The sequence below is a fragment of the Bos grunniens genome, chromosome X (genome assembly GCF_055505025.1).
Source record: "Bos grunniens cultivar Pamir isolate PY7600 chromosome X, Bosgru_T2T1.0, whole genome shotgun sequence".
NCBI classification, from domain to species: Eukaryota; Metazoa; Chordata; class Mammalia; order Artiodactyla; family Bovidae; genus Bos; species Bos grunniens.
Window position 1 is genome coordinate 79,662,760 of NC_141194.1, and position 19,520 is coordinate 79,682,279.

Here is a 19,520-nt window from a genome sequence, read left to right on the forward strand (position 1 = left end):
TAAAATCCCTGCAGTTGGTGATTGCAGCCATGAAATTAAAAGATGCTTGCTCTTTGGAAGGAAAGTTATGACCAAACTAGACAGCATAATAAAAAGCAGAGACATTACTTTGTCCACAAAGGTCTGTAGTCAAGGCTATGGTTTTTCCAGTAGTCATGTATGGATGTGAGAGTTGGACTGTAAAGAAAGCTGAGTGCTGAAGAATTGATGCTTTTGCACTGTGGTGTTGGAGAAGACTATTGAGAGTCCCTGCAAGGAGATGCAACCAGTCAATCCTAAAGGAAGTCATTGCTGAATATACATTGGAAGGACTGATGTTGAAGCTGAAACTCCAATACTTTGTCCACCTGATGCGAAGGGCTGACTCATTTGAAAAGACTGTGATGCTGGGGAAGATGGAAGGCAGGAGGAGAAAGGGATGACAGAGGATGAGATGGTTGGATGGCATCTCCAACTCAATGGACATGAGTTTGAGCAAGCTCCAGGAGTCGGTGATGGACAGGGAAGCCTGGCATGCTACAGTCCATGGGGTGGCAAAGAGTTGGACATGACTGACTGAACTGAACTGAACTGAACTTCTTTATGGTCCAATTCTCACATTTATACATGATTACTAGAAAAACCATAGCTTTGAGTAGATGAACCTCTGTCACAAAAGTAATGTCTCTCCTTTTCAATATGCTGTCTGGTGCTGCTGCTGCTAAGTCACTTCAGTCATGTCCAACTCTGTGTGACCCCATAGACGGCAGCCCACCAGGCTCCCTCATCCCTGGGATTCTCCAGGCAAGGACACTGGAGTAGGTTGCCACGTCCTTCTCCAGTGCATGAAAGTGAAAATGAAAGTGAAGTCACTCAGTCGTGTCTGACTCATAGTGACCCCATGGACTGCAGCTCACCAGGCTTCTCCATCCATGGGATTTTCCAGGCAAGACTACTGGAGTGGGGTGCCATTGCCTTCTCCTGTCTAGGTTTGTCATAGCTTTTCTTCCAAGGAGCAAGTGTCTTAATTTCATGGCTGCAGTCACTATTTGCAGGGATTTTGGAGCCCAAGAAAATAAAGTCTGACACTGTTTCCATTGTTTCCCCATCTATTTGCCATGAAGTGATGGGACTGGATGCCATGATTTTAGTTTTTTGAATGTTGAGTTTGAAGCTGGCTATTTCACTCTCCTCTTTCACTTTCATCAAGAGGCTCTTCAGTTCCTTTTCGCTTTCTGCCATAACGGTGGTGTCTTCTGCATGTCTGAGGCTATTGATATTTCTCCTGGCAATCTTGATTTCAGCCTGTGCTTCATCCAGCCCGGTATTTTGCATGATGTACTCTCTATATAAGTGAAATATGCAGGGTGACAATATACAGCCTTGATGTATTCCTTTCTCGATTTGGATCCAGTTCACTGTTTCATTTCTGTTTCTAACTGTTGCTTCTTGACGTGCATAGAAGTTTGTCAGGAGGCAGGTCAGGTGGTCTGGTATTCCCATCTATTTAATGTTCCACAGTTTGTTGTGATCCACACAGTCAAAGGCTTTAGCATAGTCAATGAAGCAGAAGTAGATGTTTTTTTGGAATTCTCTTGCTTTTTCTATGATCCAACGGATGTTGGCAATTTGATCTCTGGTTCCTCTGCCTTTTCTAAATCCAGCTTTGAACATCTGGAAGTTCACAGTTCATGTACTGTTGCAGCCTGGCTTGGAGAGTTTTGAGAATTACTTTGCTAGCATGTGAGATGCTTGCAGTTGTGCCATAGTTTGAACAGTCTTTGGCATTGCCTTTCTTTGGGATTGGAATGAAAACCAACCTTTTCCAGTTCTGTGGCCACTGCTGAGTTTTCCAAATTTGCTGGCATAATGAGTGCAGCACTTTCACAGTGCCATCTATTAGGATTTGAAATGGCTTAGCTGGAATCCCATCACCTTTACTAGCTTTGTTTGTAGTGATGCTTCCTAAGGCCCACTTGACTTTGCACCTGCAGGATGTCTGGCTGTAGGTGAGTGATCACACCATCGTGGTTATCTGGGTCACTAACATCTTTTTTGTATAGTTCTTTTGTGTATTCTTGCCATCTTTTCTTAATATCTTCTGCTTCTGTTAGGGCCTTAACATTTCTGTCCTTTTTGTGCCCATCATGGCATGAAATGTTCCCTTGGTGTCTCTCATTTTCGTAAAGAGCTCTCTGGTCTTTCCCATTCTATTGTTTTCCTCTGTATGGATGGAGGAGCCTGGTAGGCTGCAGTCCATGGGGTCACGAAGAGTCGGACACGACTGAGCGACTTCACTTTCACTTTTCACTTTCCTGCACTGGAGAAGGAAATGGCAACCCACTCCAGTGTTCTTGCCTGGAGAATCCCAGGGATGGGGGAGCCTGGTGGCTGCCGTCTATGGGGTCACACAGAGTTGGACACAACTGAAGTGACTTAGCAGCAGCAGTAGCATTGCTATGGAGCACTTGATATATGACTAGTGTGACTAAGGAACAACATTTTCCATTTAATTTCATTTTGATTAATTGAAATTTCAATAGTTTTACATGACTAGTTGTTAATATATTCAACAATATAGATCTAAATTTGTACTGATTTTGCCCCTTGCCTTAGCAGAAACCTAGGGTTTTCTCTGAAGAGTAGGTGGATTCTCTCAGATTCTCTTCCTCAGCTCATCAGTGAAATGAGTATCATTCCTTCCCTCAGCATAAGCCTGGAATTTACTCTTTAGAGCAGCGCTGTCTATTAGAACTTTCTGTAATGATGGAAATGTTCTATATTTGTAGTGTCCTATATGGTAGCCACCAGAGAAGGCAATGGCACCTCACTCCAGTATTCTTGCCTGGAAAATCCCATGGACGGAGGAACCTGGTAGGCTGCAGTCCATGGGGTGGTGAAGAGTCAGACATGACTGAGTGACTTCACTTTCACTTTTCACTTTCATGCATTGGAGAAGGAAATGACAACCCACTCCAGTGTTCTTGCCTGGAGAATCCCAGGGACAGCGGAGCCTGATGGGCTGCCATCTATCGGGTCACACAGAGTCAGACACGACTGAAGCGACTTAGCATAGCATAGCATAGCATAGCATAGCATAGCATATGGTAGCCACAAGTGGCTGTTGAGCACTTGAAAGTATATAGTGTGATTGAAGAATTGCGTTTTTAGTTTTATTTAGATTAAATAGCCACATGTGGCTAGTGACTACTGTATTGGATAGCACAGCTGTAGAGAGACTCAACCAGAGTTAGGGGCTGCAGGTACAGCTATGGACACGAATGAGATCCCATACTGACAACAGTGAATGCATACATACTGAATATTGGGAGTGTCAGTAGACTTCTCTTGCTTGGCTCCCAGAATGCTGGCAGCCTCTCTTATGTGACTTAGGATGGTGATTTCTCTCTTGGTAGACTGATTGAACTAGGAGAAAAGACCTATAGTTATACTGATCATTGGCAGTCCCTGAAGCACAAGTCACAATCTGTTCTCTAGACATGGGCTGACCATTGATAAACTTCTCCCTCTTACAAAGAGCTTCCATTTGACTTCTTATCATTTTTCTTTTGAAAATGAACAGACAGCCATGGATCACTAGACATTGTAGAAATAATTTCTAACATGAAAGACAGAGACTGAAAGGCTTCCATGAAGACAAAATGGGTCACATTCATAGTGGTGGTAATCAGAATGACTTCTCAGCAGCAGCATGAGGAACTAGAAGATGTTAGAATGATGCCTTCAGTGACTGAAGGAATATTCCCAAATTTGTAATCTCAAACTGTCAGTCAATTTTAAGATAGAAAAAAAAAAGACAGTTTCAAACATGCAAGATCTCAGAAATTTGACACAACTGAGCGACTGAACTGAACTGAACTGAACTGAACACTTTACTAGAAAGCCAGCCAGTAGAGGGTGTACTATATCAAAATGAAGGAACAAATTAAGAATTCTTCATGTCTAAGATAGATTGGTATGCATGGACCTAGAGTCTAGCAACCAATCAGTTTGGTCGGGGGAGGGTTGTCTCCCAGAAGAAAATAGAAAAAGAATAAAGAAGTTAATAGTTGAGTTGATGTACATGTCAGTATGGAGAGACATTTTACAATTCTGTCAGAGTCAGGAATGAATTAGTAGTAGGCACACAGAAAATTATCAGTTCAGTTCAGTTGCTCAGTCATGTCCGACTCTTTGTGACCCCATGGGCTGCAGCACACCAGGCTTCCCTGTCCATCACCAACTCCCAGAGCTTACAGTCATGTCCATTGAGTCGGTGATGCCATTCAACCATTTCATCCTCTGTCGTCCCCTTCTCCTCCTGCCTTCAATCTTTCCCAGCATCAAGGTCTTTTCCATTGAGTCAGTTCTTTGCATCAGAAAATTAAACAAAGTAGAAAAATGGGGCAAGTAGTCACTTTAGGAAAAACAAAAACTTACAAGAGAAAGGAAATGAGTCTAACTAACCTCTGTGGTTCATCTGTGACTACTTTCTTGGTCATATTGTTGTAAATACTAGATTTTGATTTAATGAAAAATTGTGACATAGATGTAATGATAGCAAAGATTTATATGGCACTTACCATGCTCCAAGCACTGTATTGAACATGCTTTACGTGCATTCACTCATTTCTTATAGCAACCCTATAAAATAGGTACTGTCATTATACTTCATTTTATAAAAGAGAAAACAGAGCTGTAGCTGTTTTCTGTCTTTTCTAAGGTCACATGACTAGCATGTAGTGGAGCCTGGTTTCAAACCAAGGCAATCTTAACTCCAGAGTTCATGTTCCAACCACTATGTTATGCTTCTGAAGAGGGAGGAAGTATGTTTATATGAGTTGATAGGTGTTGGTGATGGGAGAATGGTGGTTTGATGATATGTGATAGTGGTGGTGATCTCATGCAGATGGCAGTGAGCAGTGGCTTGCAGCAAGATCTTAGTTCCCTGTCTAGGAATTGAACCTCTGCCTAGAGGCTAGAAGCAAAATTTAGCTGTCTCTTGCCCCTGTTTGAAAGTAAGAATGTTTCAAGGAGGCAAAAACTGGAAAAACAGGTACATAGTTTGTTATTAGAGACACAGCACTTCCCTGGTGGCTCAGACGATAAAGAATCTACCTAAAATGCAGGAGACCCAGGATCGATTCCTGGGTCGGGAAGATCCCCTGGAGAAGGGTATGGCAACCCACTCCAGTATTCTTGCCTGGACAAGTCCATGGACAGATGATCCTAGTGGGGTACAGTCCATGGGGTTGCAGAGTTGGACACAACTCAGCGACTAACACACACAAGTCGGAGAGCACACAGAGAAACAGTTTGTTTAAGAGAGAAGCAAGGCAGAGATACATACTGGAGAGAAAGTGTGTGTGGTCGACCCTGAGCACCACCCCCCTGCTCCCCCTCCCCAGCCAGTGAGGAGGAGCACACCAGCCCTAAATCACTCATATAGGGCACTTTTTCCAAGTCTCCTTTGGCCAATCATCTGGCTTTTGCCTGGCTCTGAATCCCTATTTGGTTTAACTCAGGGTCTTCCCCTGTGTGTGTGTGCATCTCTTAGCCAAGATGGATTCCAAGGCAAGGGCTTCTGGGAAGAAGAGCATATTATGGTCTGGTGCTCCCTCCCTTCTCTGACCTACTGAGGAACCTTTCTGCACATGTATAGTCAGAGAGGCCTCTTTGACCTTAAGAATGAGAAATATGTGGTCTCTTTATCTTCTATCCAAGTTCAAGCAGGACTCAGTTCCTCCTTGTTCCTGCCATTATCTTTATCTTGAAGTATCTATCCACAGAGGATTTCAGCTGCTCAGACTGGGGCCCATCTATCTGGTACGTCAGTGGTGTTGATAACAAGAAATCTAAGTCCTCATCCTCCTTAGTAAGATCTTGATAAATAAAATCTATAATTGAAAAATAAAAAATACCACTAGAACCATGTTATTTATAAATATGAAGGTAAAAAGCAGAAACCAACTGAAAGAGTTAAATGTGGGGACTGGGTCTCAGTTGTGTACGACTCTTTGCGACCCCATGGACTGTAGTCTACCAGGCTCCTCCCTCCATGGGATTCTCCAGGCAAGAGTACTGGATTGGGTTGCCATTTCCTTCTCCAGGGGATCTTTCCGACCCAGGGATCGAATCCGGGTCTCCTGCATTCCAGGCAGACACTTTAACCTCTGAAAAACAGGTGCATAGTTTATTATTAGAGACACAGCACAGGGAAGCCCAAAGGGGTGGAACAGGGGATTAATTTTTTGTTAACTGTTTTATAATTCTCTTTGATTTTAAAACTGTATGTGAATTATGATGATATAAATTAAATTTACAAAAGTAATTTTTCAGCATTTAATTTGGAAATAGATAATTTTTATAAATTTGGATAGATAATAGGATACATTTTAATTGGTAATATATTTATGTTCTAAAGCACAAATGGTTTACATTTTCCTTTTAAATGAAATTTTTCAGTGGTCAAGTCAGATCTGGTATCTATTAGATTTACCTAAGAACCATTTTTCCTTTCTACCTGGAATGATAATTACGTTTTAATGTGCTATCTCTGTTGTTTTCTTTGATTGTTTTTGTGTGTTGCTAGGTTATGTACATCCATAAAACAATATTTTCTATTCTAAATTTTGAGAAATACTTATTTGATAACATTTATGGTGATTGCAGTTATCCTTTGTAAAGCCAACTTATTGTTTCCCTACTGCTCATTGTCTATCTTTTTTATATAAAGTACTTTCTTTCACACAGTATTTTCCCCCTTATTATTTTTTTTAATTTATTGTCAATGAAAATAATTTTCCTGGATATTATATTAGTTGAATTGACGATTTAAAAATTTGTTTTGTTTTATTTTAAGTGGCTTACCATCACACCTTTCAACAAATTTATCCTGTATTTGCATTCTTTTGATTAACTTTCTTCCAGTCTTTAGACTTAGTGGTTCTGATGAGGTTACTTTAAAGAATTACATGGGTTATTTTTTTTCTTTCTGTTCTTACCACTATAAAGAATATATTTCTTTTCATTTTTTCTGGAGAAGGCAGTGGCAACCCACTCCAGTACTCTTGCCTGGGAAATCCCACGGACGGAGGAGCCTGGTGGGCTACAGTCCATGGGGTTGGGAGGAGTCGGACACGACTGAGTGATTTCACTTTCACTTGTCACTTCCATGTATTGGAGAAGGAAATGGCAACCCACTCCAGTATTCTTGCCTGGAGAATCCCAGGGATGGAGGAGCCTGGTGGGCTGCTGTCTATGGGGTTGCACAGAGTCAGACACGACTGAAGTGACTTAGCAGCAGCAGCATTTTTTCTAGTGAAGGCAACTTTTATGAATTATAAACTTTATATTGCTTAGTGGTTTGTACATTGTGCTTTTAACAAAATAGTTCAGGGAAATACAGAAAAATTAACTTAGTTTTTTATAATAAGAACAGAGACTACAATAGTTTTAGTTATTGTCAGTTCTGTCAGATTTTTTTCACCTAGTGTCAGAAGTACAAAGTATTTAAATATGTAAAGTATCATGATTGTTATATCTCAGAGTAATTTGAAGTTATTAAAATTTATTAATAAATTAGTAAATGACTTTATATATTTGGAACTATAATCTTACTCTATTATTTATTGACAGATATGTTTAAAAGGTAAAGTACACATATTTAAATACTTAAATATCCAAGCGTGTTGCAGAATGGATAAGAAACCAGATTCTCTGGATCTTCCATCATTGAGTAAAAGAATGCCCTCCCAACCTCTCACAGACAGGTAATGTAATATTCTGTAAGATTCTAATTTCATGATGATGGTGTCTTCTCTCTATATATAGATGATATTTGTTTATTTTGAGTGAAATGAATATAGTTAGGATGATTGGTCCAGTGTTAAAATCAGTAATTAGCTGAAGTGAAATATCACCATCATAGAGTGAACCTCTGATAGTAGAATAAATTTGGAGTTTTCTCAAAAAATTTATTATTAAAGCTTTTAGTAGTAAAATGTAAAGTAAAAGTGTACTTCTGACATTCTAGTACAGAAGAACTAATTTCTCAGCACTTGACAACTGTTAATGTTCTACTGTAATCACTATGCTGTAAATTTGGAATAAGTAGAATTTGACTTTGAACTGAGGTTAGTGGAAGAGTAAGACATTTGTGGTTGGTTACGTTTCACCTCTGTTTTCTTGATGCATTTCTATATGGATATTTTTTTATTCAATTCTTTATGGATAAGGGATGATTTATCATTGATATTCTGTTTGATATTGGTATTTTTTCCTCAAAAGATTTTGAAATGTTAGATTTGATATTTTGTTTTTAATTCATCCTTTTGAGACGTAGATTAGACTGAAAGATTTTATGAAAACATAATTCCATCCAATACTATGGAAAATAATTTGGAGTGGCATGAGACTATACAAAGGGAGACTGTCCCTGACTTAAATACTTAAAGATTTGTTATTGTATTTATGGCATAGTTTAGACTACATGGAATGCCAACATAGTAAGTATTATTGTTAACAGTGCAAGTTTTTGAATCTGAAATAGGATTTTTCTCAAATATTTTTGTTGCCTTAGAATGATTAAGAATCTGAGCATTAAATTTAGTTGCCAAAGATTAGTTTGCTTAATATTATAAATGATAGTAGCCCAAACAATTCTACAAAAATTAGAATTAATTCATATACTAATCTCTATTAGTATGCTTTTATATTTATTTCAAAATTACTTTAGTAATGACATACATTATATTAGTCATTTATTTATTTAAGTTGAGTGCCTACCAGTAGATTCAGGGTTTGTTGAATTACATATTGGCCTCGGCCCTCATGGAGCTCACATTCTAGTGGAGGAGTTGGTTGTTAAATAAAACAAGAACACAGACACACACACATAATTTTAAATTTTGGTGAGTGCTTTGAAAGGAAGGAACATGTTTCAGGAGTGTGGTTGAGGAGTGTCTCTTTGGGAAGGTGAGGTTTTAAGTCAAGACCTGAAAGGAGAAAAGTTAGCTGTGGAAAGAATGAGGGAAAGAGCATTTCAGGCAGAAATAATGGCATGTGCAAAGGTCTTAAGTTAGAAAGAAACTTGGTATGTTAAAAAAAAAAAAAAAAAACCTGAGAGGAGGCCAGCATTGTGGTACAAGTTGACTTTGGAAAGTTAGTCAGGGCTGAAGTTATACGGGGGCTTTGGAGGTTGTGGTAAGAAGTTTGAATTTTATTTAAAGTACAGTGGGTAGTCATTGGACAATTATAAACAGGAGGATAACATGATTAAATTATTTTTAAAGGAACTATTTTGGCTCTTATAGAGAGAATACATTGGAAGCAAACAAGTGAAAACACAGGGACTAGTTAGGGTGTTGTGGTACTACCAAAAGATCAAGGGGTCTAGAATAGGGTTATTGCAGTAGAGATGAAAAGGAGTGGACAGAATTGAGATAGATTTTGAAGATGGTGTCTAGCAGTGCCATCCAATAGAAAGGCAATATGAGCCACATTGGTAATTTTTAAATTTTCTTGTAACCCATTTAAAAAATAATAAATTAATTTTAATAATGCATGTTACATTACCCAATATATTAAAAATGTCATTTCAGTATGTCAGTTCAGTTCAGTTGTTCAGTTGTGTCCAACTTTTTGTGACCCCATGGCCTGCAGCATGCCAGGTTTCCCTGTCCATCACCAACACGTGGAGCTTGCTCAAACTCATGATCTTCGAGTTGGTGATGCCATCCAACCATCTCATCCTTTGTCGTCCCCTTCTCCTCCTGCCTTCAATCTTTCCCAGCATCAGGGTCTTATCAAATGAGTCAGTTCTTCTCATCAGGTGGCCAAAGTATTGGAGCTTCAGCTTCAGCATCAGTCCTTCCAATGAATATTCAGAACTGATTTTATTTAGGATTGACTGGTTTGATCTCCTTGCAGTCCAAGGGACTCTCAAGAGTCTTCTCCAACACCACAGTTGCAGAAGCATCAATTTTTCGGCACTCAGCTTTCTTTATGGTCTAACTCACATCCATACATGACTGCTGGAAAACCATAGCCTTGACTAGATGGACCTTTGTCAGCAAAGTAATGTCTATTTTTTATATGTCTTTTAAATATGCTGTCTAGGTTTCTCATAGCTTTTCTTCCAAGGAGCAAGCATCTTTTAATTTCATGGCTGCAGTCACCATCTGCAAGGATTTTGGAACCCAAGAAAATAAAGTCTGACACTGTTTCCATTGTTTCCCCATCTATTTGCCATGAAGTGATGGGACTGGATGTCATGATTTTAGTTTTTTGAATGTTAAGTTTTAAGCCAACTTTTTCACTCTCCTCTTTCACTTTCATTAAGAGGCTCTTCAGTTTTTTTTTGCTTTCTGCCATAACGAGGGTGTCATCTGCATATCTGAGGCTATTGATATTTCTCCTGGCAATCTTGATTCCAGCTTTTGCTTTATCCAGCCTGGCATTTTGCATGATGTACTCTATATATAAGTGAAATATGCTGGGTGACAATATACAGCCTTGATGTACTCCTTTCTTGATTTGGAACCAGTCCGTTGTTCCATGTCCAGTTCTAAATGTTGCTTCTTGACCTGCATAGAAATTTGTCAGGAGGCAGGTCAGGTGGTCTGGTATTCCCATCTCTTTCAGAATTCTCTACAGTTTGTTGTGATCTACATAGTTAAAGGCTTTGGCATAGTCAGTAAAGCAGAAGTAGATGTTTTTCTGGAACTCTCTTGCTTTTTCTATTATGCAATGGATGTTGGCAATTTGATCTTTGGTTCCTCTGCCTTTTCTAAATCCAGCTCTGAACATCTGGAAGTTCTTGGTTCATGTACTGTTGAAGCCTGGCTTGGAGAATTTTGAGCATTACTTTGCTAGCGTGTGAGATGCTTACAGTTGTGCCATAGTTTGAACATTCCTTGTCGTTGCCTTTCTTTGGGATTGAAATGAAAACTGACCTTTTACGGTCCTGTGGCCACTGCTGAGTTTTCCAAATTTGCTGGCATATTGAGTGCAGCACTTTCACAGCATCATCTTTTAGGATTTGAAATGGCTTAGCTGGAATCCCATCACCTTCACTAGCTTTGTTTGTAGTGATGCTTCCTAAGGCCCACTTGACTTTGCACCTGCAGGATGTCTGGCTGTAGGTGAGTGATCACAGCATCGTGGTTATCTGGGTCACTAAGATCTTTTTTGTATAGTTCTTTTGTGTATTCTTGCCACCTTTTCTTAATATCTTCTGCTTCTGTTAGGTCCTTAACATTTCTGTCCTTTATTGTGACCATCTTTGCATGAAATATTCTCTTGGTATCTCTCATTTTCTTGAAGAGATCTCTAGTTTCCCATTCTGTTGTTTTCCTCTATTTCTTTGCATTGATCACTGAGGAAAGCTTTCTTACCTCTCCTTGCTATTCCTTGGAACTTTGCATTCAGATGTATATATCTTTCCTTTTCTCCTTTGCCTTTAGCTTTTTTTCTTTTCTCGGCTATTTGTAAGCTTCCTCACCCAACCATTTTGCCTTTTTGCATTTCTTTTCCTTGGGGATGGTCTTGAATACTGCCTCCTGTATAATGTCTTGAACCTCCATCCATAGTTCTTCTGGCACTCTATCAGATCTAATCCCTTGGATCTATTTGTCACTTCCACTGTATAATTGTAAGGGATTTGATTTAGGTCATACCTGATGGTCTAGTGGTTTTCCTTATTTTCTTCAATTTAAATCTGAATTTGGCAATAAACAGTTCATGATCTGAGCCACAGTCAGCTCCCGGTCTTGTTTTTGCTGACTGTATAAAGCTTCTACATAATTGAAATTTCAATATATAATTACATATAAAACACTAGTGAGTTATTTCACTTTCTTTTAAATCTTTGAAATCTAGCATGTATTTTACATTTGTAGCATGTCTCAATTTGGACTAGTTACATTCAAATGCTCTGTTGCCAAGCATGACTAGTGGCTACTGTATTGGACAGGACAGATCAATAGAGTTTATTTGTGGCTCTTGGGTGTACTTATCTCTCACACAGAGCTGGTATTGAATTACTTAGTTCTTGTATGTACTTTCTAGTTTCTCACTCATGTTCTTGGCTATATGGTTCTTACTACTTAGAATACCTTTCCTTGATATTTTGTAAACTCTTTATTCTATATAGGCATTGCAGTAGTTACACTTATCTTCAGCTTTTGCAGTCAGACATAATATCCTTGTGAAGCTCTTCTCCAACTCTTAATAACTGTATGTCCTTGTATCATATCATCTCTGGTTTTTAGCTTTCTTGTATGTGAAAAGGAAAATAATCATACAGATGTTGTCAGGATTGAATAAAATAATGCATGTAGAGTATTTATCATGGTGTCTTATTAATTCCTCAACAAATAGCTTATTATTATCATTGTCATCTGTTTCAAACACACCAATGTATGTTAGTATAGTATATGGATGTATTATTGGGTGGTGGAGTCAGATGGATTTCAGTTCTAATCATGGTTTAATGATTAATTCATTAAACCTCTTAGTTCCTCCTTGGCCTATGTAAGTTATTTAATCTCTCTGAGCCTGTTTCTTTATTTAAAATGTTAACAATACATATTTCAAAAGCTTGTTGTGAGAATTAAATGTGTGCCTAGCAACTAGTTCAGTAAATGATACTCAGTAAATGTCATAATATTTCCCCTTGGAAAGTTAACTTTTATTAGCTTTATTTCTTCATTTGTAAGAAGAAATAATAATGCATAAATCGTACAATTTCATTATAAATAAAATATGAGGTGCACCTGGCATAGTATCTAATACAATGTAGACACTCAGCAAATGCTAGCAATTGTTGTCTTTCATCCTTCAAGATTAATCTCAAATGCTTCTTTCTTGGGTGAAGCCTTTCCTCACCTTCCCAAGGAGAAATTTATATTTACCTTTGTTCTTGTTGTTTATTTGGTAAGTTGTGTCTGACTCTTTTGTGACCCCATGGACTATAGCCTGCCAGGCTCCTCTGACTGTGATTTCTCAGGCAAGAATACTGGAGTGGGTTACCATTTCCTTCTCTGGGGATCTTCCCAACCCAGGGATCAAACCCTCGTCTCCTGCTTGGCAGGTGGATTCTTTACCACTGAACCATCTGGGAAGCCCCGTTTACCTTTGTCATATCCTTCAGAACAGATAAGCATACTCCCCCGCTGGGCTGAGAATGCATTGAAAGCAAACATTAAAATTCATCTCATCTCAGGTGTTCAGCATAGTGCCTTAACCCTTGGTAATTGCTTCCCTAAGTTTGTTGATATACTCCTGAAAAGTATAAAATCAGTATTTGGGGAAGAAATATAACAGATCAGGGACTTCAGTGTTAGATAATCTTGGGATAAAACTTAGACTTCCATTTGCAAGTTGTATGTCATTGAGTCATTTTTTCAACCCTTTCTGGCCTCAGTTTCTTTTTCTGTAAAATGAGAAAGCACCAATAACCTGCTAGAATTTTCACAAGGAATATGAAGTATTATCTTTAAAATACTTTAAGAAAAACTTAGCCCAGTTCTTGGCATATAACCAGTGGTCAATGTACAGTATATGATAAATTTGCAAATTAAAGTGAAAACTATTTTGTAACTTCGGTGGTATTCTGTAATTCAGAAATTTACAAGGACAGCTCTTTCCTCACACCAAAACAATTGCTTATTCAATGCTTTACAGGCGTTTTTTGACCTTTTTTCTCTTAATTACTTAATGGTCCTTATTTATGAAGCTAAATATATTTTTAGAGATAATGAAGAAGAAATGGTTGTATTAAGGTTAAAAAACATTTCAGCATTATATGGTAAAATTTGACAAACTCATAAGAAAAATAGGTCTTTATCAAGATGATTTTCTAGCGGGACTATCTGCTTTTCTGAATCTCTCAGAATAAATAATAGGCTATTGTTAAGGCTATTGTAACCTATTTTACAATAGAGCACATGAAAATATTACATGAGGGACATGAATAAAGTGTTTTATATGATCCAGTATTTTTCTCCTCATGTTTTTAAGGATCTTACATATCAAAAATGTATATTCTATATTATCTAGCAAAATTCTAGGTCAATTATGTATTATCTATTTAAGAAGAAAACCTTAACTGCCCTTAGAATTTGTATTTCCATAGTATGGAAGATTTTTATCCAAATAAAAATCATGGTCCTGACTCTGGAATTGGAAGTGATAATGGAGAGAAACGATTGTCTACAACAGAAGTGAGTCTTTTCTATTACTGAACTATTTTATTTTAAAATTTTATTAGAAAAACAAACAAACAATTTACTGGAGCTTTGAAGTAGATAGGCACTTGCACACATTTCATTTATTTTGCTTAAAAATGTGATCAGCATTGCATTTTATGACCTCAAGTTAAAAAAAAAAAGACGTGCAGTTTTAAAAGCAAAACAGTAAACCTCATATTAATTTTTGGTTTTAAAACTGGAGATTTAAATCAGGTGTTCTGTACTTCATATATGTAATTAAAACAATCCTTATCATATATTTAAAATGCCTCATTTTTACTTTTTACTTATTGCATTCAGCCATCAGATGATGACACAATCAGCCTTCATTCTCAAGTCTCAGAATCAAATAGAGAGCAGACATCAAGAAATGACAGTCACTCAACAGGAAGTAAACCTGATTCTCAGAAAGGTAATTCATAAAGTGTCTGCTGTTTTTATGTCATGTATATATATCCCTTTTTAAAAATGAATATATTTTTTAAAGTGGGCTTTAAAAATAATAGTGTGTGCGTGCTTGCTAAGTTGCTTCAATCATGTCCGACTCTGTGCAACCTATGGACCATAGCCTGTAAAGCTCCTCTCTCTGTGGGATTCTCCAGACAAGAGTACTGGAGTGGGTTGCCATGCTCTCCTCCAGGGGACCTTCCTGACCCAGGGATCGAACCAACATCTCTTGCATCTCCTGCATTGGCAGGTGGGTTCTTTACCACTAGCACCACCTGGGAAGCCCCCAAATTATAGTATCTTTGATCAACTCTTTTATTGAGAAAAAGATACTTTTTTCTAAGCACTGCAGTGGCAGAGCACACTGTTTACTATTCATGTTTTCTAATAAGTATTAATCTATACTTAGACCAGGAGGTGTATGATTTTACTGACGCCAACACAAATGATGTAGTAGTTCCTGAACAAGGAGATGCACATATTGGATCATTTGTTGCTTTCCTTAAGGTAAAGAAAACTTTGAACAAATATCAATACCAAGTTCTCCTTAATCTCACAAAAGTGAACCATATAATTTAAAATGATAACTTTCTTTTGTATAAGGGAAAAGAGAAAGGTCCTGAAAAATCTCAGAAAAATGAAGAATTGGGAGATGCAAAAAGGTAAGCACACCTGAATTTGCAAATTGAAGTATTGCTTATTAATACTTGAAATATCATAGATATTTCTGAAGCTTGAATGAATAAATTCTTTGTTCATTTACCTGTTAAGTTCAGATAGTTAATTTGTGAATATTTCATCTGCCTGCTTTCCTCAATGAAGCTGAAAATTATAGTAAACATATAAGTTAAATGTAGTATATACACTGTTTTTCTCCATAAGTGTAATTATAATGTCCCCTATTACTATTATTGAAGAAAATGATACTTTCCCATACATTGCCTCATTTAAGCTATTTAGCTGTTCTTTAAAACAGATGGTATTGGTATAATTTGACCAATTGGGAAACTGAGACCTGGAGTTTCAAGTGTCTCAAACTGAGGTGTTCTGACTCTTGGTTTAATAAACTTTACATTACATGAGACTGGTTATGGTAATTTTAAGGGTATTTACTTCTTTATTTTATTAAAATAATTTACTTTGGATCTTCTCTGTATCCTTTATCTTATGAAATGATAGAAATTGACCTACCACATTTTTTCAGAAAAGAAAGAGTGTTTGTTGAATACCTACCATCTACCAGGATCTGTGCTACATGCTTTGCTATGTTTCTTACTTAATCTTCACTAAATCCTGCTGCTGCTGCTAAGTCGCGTCAGTCGTGTCCAACTCTGTGTGACCCCATAGACGGCAGCCCACCAGGCTCCTCCGTCCATGGGATTTTCCAGGCAAGAGTACTGATGTGGGTTGCCATTGCCTTCTCTGTCACTAAATCCTACAGGGTGGATATTGTCCACATTTTTACAGATAAGGAAGGTAAAGCTGGGAGACTATAAAGTTTCTTATCTAAAACCACTTAGCTAGTGTCCACTAGAACCTTGGGTTTGAGTCTAGCTTTCTGATCCCCAAGTTTTTCTCTTTTCTCTGTATTGTGCTTCCCTCAAATGACCTCATTGGAAACTTTTTAATAGTCATTAATTAATCATCTCTGGTGCTCCATAAGGAGATACAGTGCTTTGTTTTACTCTCTGTGTTTCATTTTTCTCTTACTTTCTCATGTTATTGCATGAGGACAGTTGTCTTACCTTGAGAGACTCCAGTAGCATGTAAGATATGGTAAAGATACAGAGTCTTAGGTTTGATACCATTGTTTATTTATTTACTTGCTTACTTGCCTACTTACCTTACCATGCAGCATGCATGATCTTAGTTTCCCCACCAAGGATTAAATCTGTGTCCTCTTCAGTGAAAATGCAGAGTTTTAACCACTGGACTGCCAGGGAAGTCACTGACACCATTTTTTAAATGAAATGCCTTTGGGATAAGATTGCTAGAGTTTAGAGAAAAATTTTAAAATTTCTTTGTTTTCTTTTGAATGATAAAAAAGATACATATATTTTAATGAATTTTTCTTGCAAATTTTCCAATCTTATCTGAATCTATTTTGCATTTCTACTACTTAAACATTTTACACAGAGATTTTAAAAATCAAAATAAATGAACTGATAAAAGCAGAGTGGTTTGATAAAATGAAAAATTTTCATAACATTTTCTATTTATTTCTAAAGATAGGCAAATAGAGCTCGGTGGTCCTTATTATACTCAAGATGGAGAATATGCATTGTTAAATTACTATGGCCATTTCACATTTCAGAAATTACAAAATGGTAATGCAGTTTACTTTGTTAGCCATTAATTATATTAATATAACCAGAATGCGACATTTCCTATTGAGTAGAGAGGATAGATATTAATATGTTTGTATATTCCTTCAATATTCTTTATTTCTTATTTTAACATTTTAAATACAAGAACATTTCATGTGCTATTAAAAACAAAAAATGGTTTCTACATCTGAAAGCTGGCATAAAATATCATCTGCCTTACTTTTTGGATAATCATGTTTATGTTACCTTTCAGACTTGGGAAAGAACAACTACTTACTGAGGAAGAGGATGATGGTTTGAAGGAAGTAACTGATTTGAGGAAAATAGCTGTTCAGTTATTGCAGCAAGAGCAGAAGAACAGGTATTTTTTTCAGTAATGAGATTTAAATGGGCAAATTTTATAATCATTAAATTTGATATTTAAAGATTGTCAAACAGTAAACAAGAAGACCGTCTACTAAAAGATAATAGGAAATACTTAGGAAAGAAATATAAAATTACATATATAATTAACAGAATACTTTATCCTCATATAGTCATTCTATTTATTGCTTCAGTATCTTTTTTATTCCTTTGTGCTAAATAATAATAATTGATATTCATCTTAGCTCACAATAGCATGATATGTTATAAGCATTCTTTCCAAGTACATGTCACAAGTATATAGTGTGCTTTTTATCTGATTTTGAGTTACTCGGGATATGTGTAAACTCCTTAAAATTGAATTATATAATCACTGATTAAATCAGTGTGACAGTTTGAGAATCACAGGTTCACTTTAGTCTGTGTCTTGGTCAATGAGCATTTCTCCCTCTGGCTAGGCTTTCGCCAAATGCATGTTATTGGCAATGAGCAGGACCTTGTGTTAATGAGTATAAAATCAGTGCAAGTCCATTTTTTATACAGAGAAGGTTCTGCGTGCTGCTGAGGGTTGGCTATTATTGCCATCTTCATGTATTGAGAGTGCTACATTTATATTAATAATTTCGAAATAATAAAATAGAACTGAGATTTTGTTTGTTTGTTTTGAGAAAATTAAAAGAATAATTTTGGTGCATTTAACTTGGATAACTGGTATGTTTTTTACATATTCAAAGCAATAAATGTTTATGGATCACAGGACCATGTTTTAGGATGTTTAAAAAAGTATGTTGGCATTTTCTTAAAGATGTTTTGAAAAATAATTACTATTAAAACTTATTCAATGACTGATGTGTGGTATTAGGGGCCACTATAATAGTTTTTAAAATAACCACTAAGTATCTCTTTTTGCACTGCTACTACATTTATAGAATTAAAAACCATACTAGAAAATATATTTATCCCTTCTATATCTAATGTATCCTCATTCCCAATTGACATTTTTCTTCTGTCATAACTCTCTATCACGCTTTTCTGTCATCCTTTTTGAAGCTTATCTTCTAATCTTTCCTGTGATTCATTTCTAATGGGCCTTTTTAAAAATTGACTACTTATGAGGTTGTATGTGTTTTCTCCCCTTCAGTATAATTAAAGTATTGATGGCCCCATTGGTTTAAGAGTTTTGATGAAGCAAGCCACCACCTGCTCTATGTAGTTTACAAAGTAGTTAAGTTTATACCTCCCCTACTTGGCAGGTGAAAAAATTGGATTTATCATTATGAACAGAGAATATTGATTTTATAAGAACCCACAACAATATGTATTTCCCTCATGTCAAGAATTGCATTTGAGTGTATAATTTTAGATTTTAATATAGCCATATATATCATTTCTATATTTTCATTTTTCTCCTATTGTTGTATTAGTTTTACATCTATCCCTCTGACTTAAATTACTCTTTCAACCTAAATACATCAAATGATGTTTCATAGGTCTTGCTTTTTGATCGTTTGTAATAAATACAAAGCAGTACCTAGCTCTGCCTTGTACATAGTAGGTATTTGTTAGTACTGTTACTGGTTAATTACTTGAAAATGAGATCAAATTTAAAGCTAGTAGGAACCATTAATTTAGTTAATATGTTCTCTCTACATAATTTTTGTTATTTTTGAAATTTATGCAAAATTAATTTCTTTCTCTGAACTGTTTTCCATTCTCCTTTTCAGATGTTAGTGCATATAAATATAAGAGCTTTTTGGATTAATAATCAGTGACATTAATATTATAATAACTATGTCTAATTTTTGAAGGCATTAAAATTGTATGATATCTGGACATAAAGTAAGGAGTACATTTTACTTTTAAAATATGTAATCTATAGACAGTTTAGATCCCTAGCCAATTCTGTTCATGGCTAAACTTAAACTGGGCTCAGAATTTTCTTATGCTGAATCTATTATTTTCTCCATTAAATCATATCATCCTTCCTTCTAAAATATCCTGCTAATGCTTATATCTCTTAGATTTAGATAATTAAAATTATTGTTTACTGTTACAACACATAAATTTTAGTGAGTCTAAAAGTCAAAAGTAATCTTCTAAAAGAATATATTCCTTAGAGGATTTGAGTTTTTATACCTTCTCTGGCTGTAGA

The 19,520-nt window shown here is 36.5% G+C and overlaps 1 protein-coding gene across 4 annotated transcripts in view; it reads left to right on the forward strand.

Moving 5' to 3' along the window:
• Nucleotides 1-19,520, forward strand: part of LRCH2 (leucine rich repeats and calponin homology domain containing 2) — a 104,556-nt gene that overhangs the window by 43,983 nt on the left and 41,053 nt on the right. For 3 of the 4 annotated variants that reach the window (XM_086386839.1, XM_086386837.1, XM_086386838.1), the window contains exons 6-11: nt 7,618-7,751; nt 14,117-14,204; nt 14,532-14,643; nt 15,088-15,185; nt 15,282-15,340; nt 17,259-17,366. In XM_086386839.1, coding sequence (XP_086242965.1) covers nt 7,618-7,751; nt 14,117-14,204; nt 14,532-14,643; nt 15,088-15,185; nt 15,282-15,340; nt 17,259-17,366 — 599 coding nt within the window. Of the gene's footprint in view, nt 1-7,617; nt 7,752-14,116; nt 14,205-14,531; nt 14,644-14,799; nt 14,929-15,087; nt 15,186-15,281; nt 15,341-17,258; nt 17,367-19,520 lie in introns of all 4 variants that reach the window. The other variant, XM_086386836.1, reaches the window with a different exon arrangement.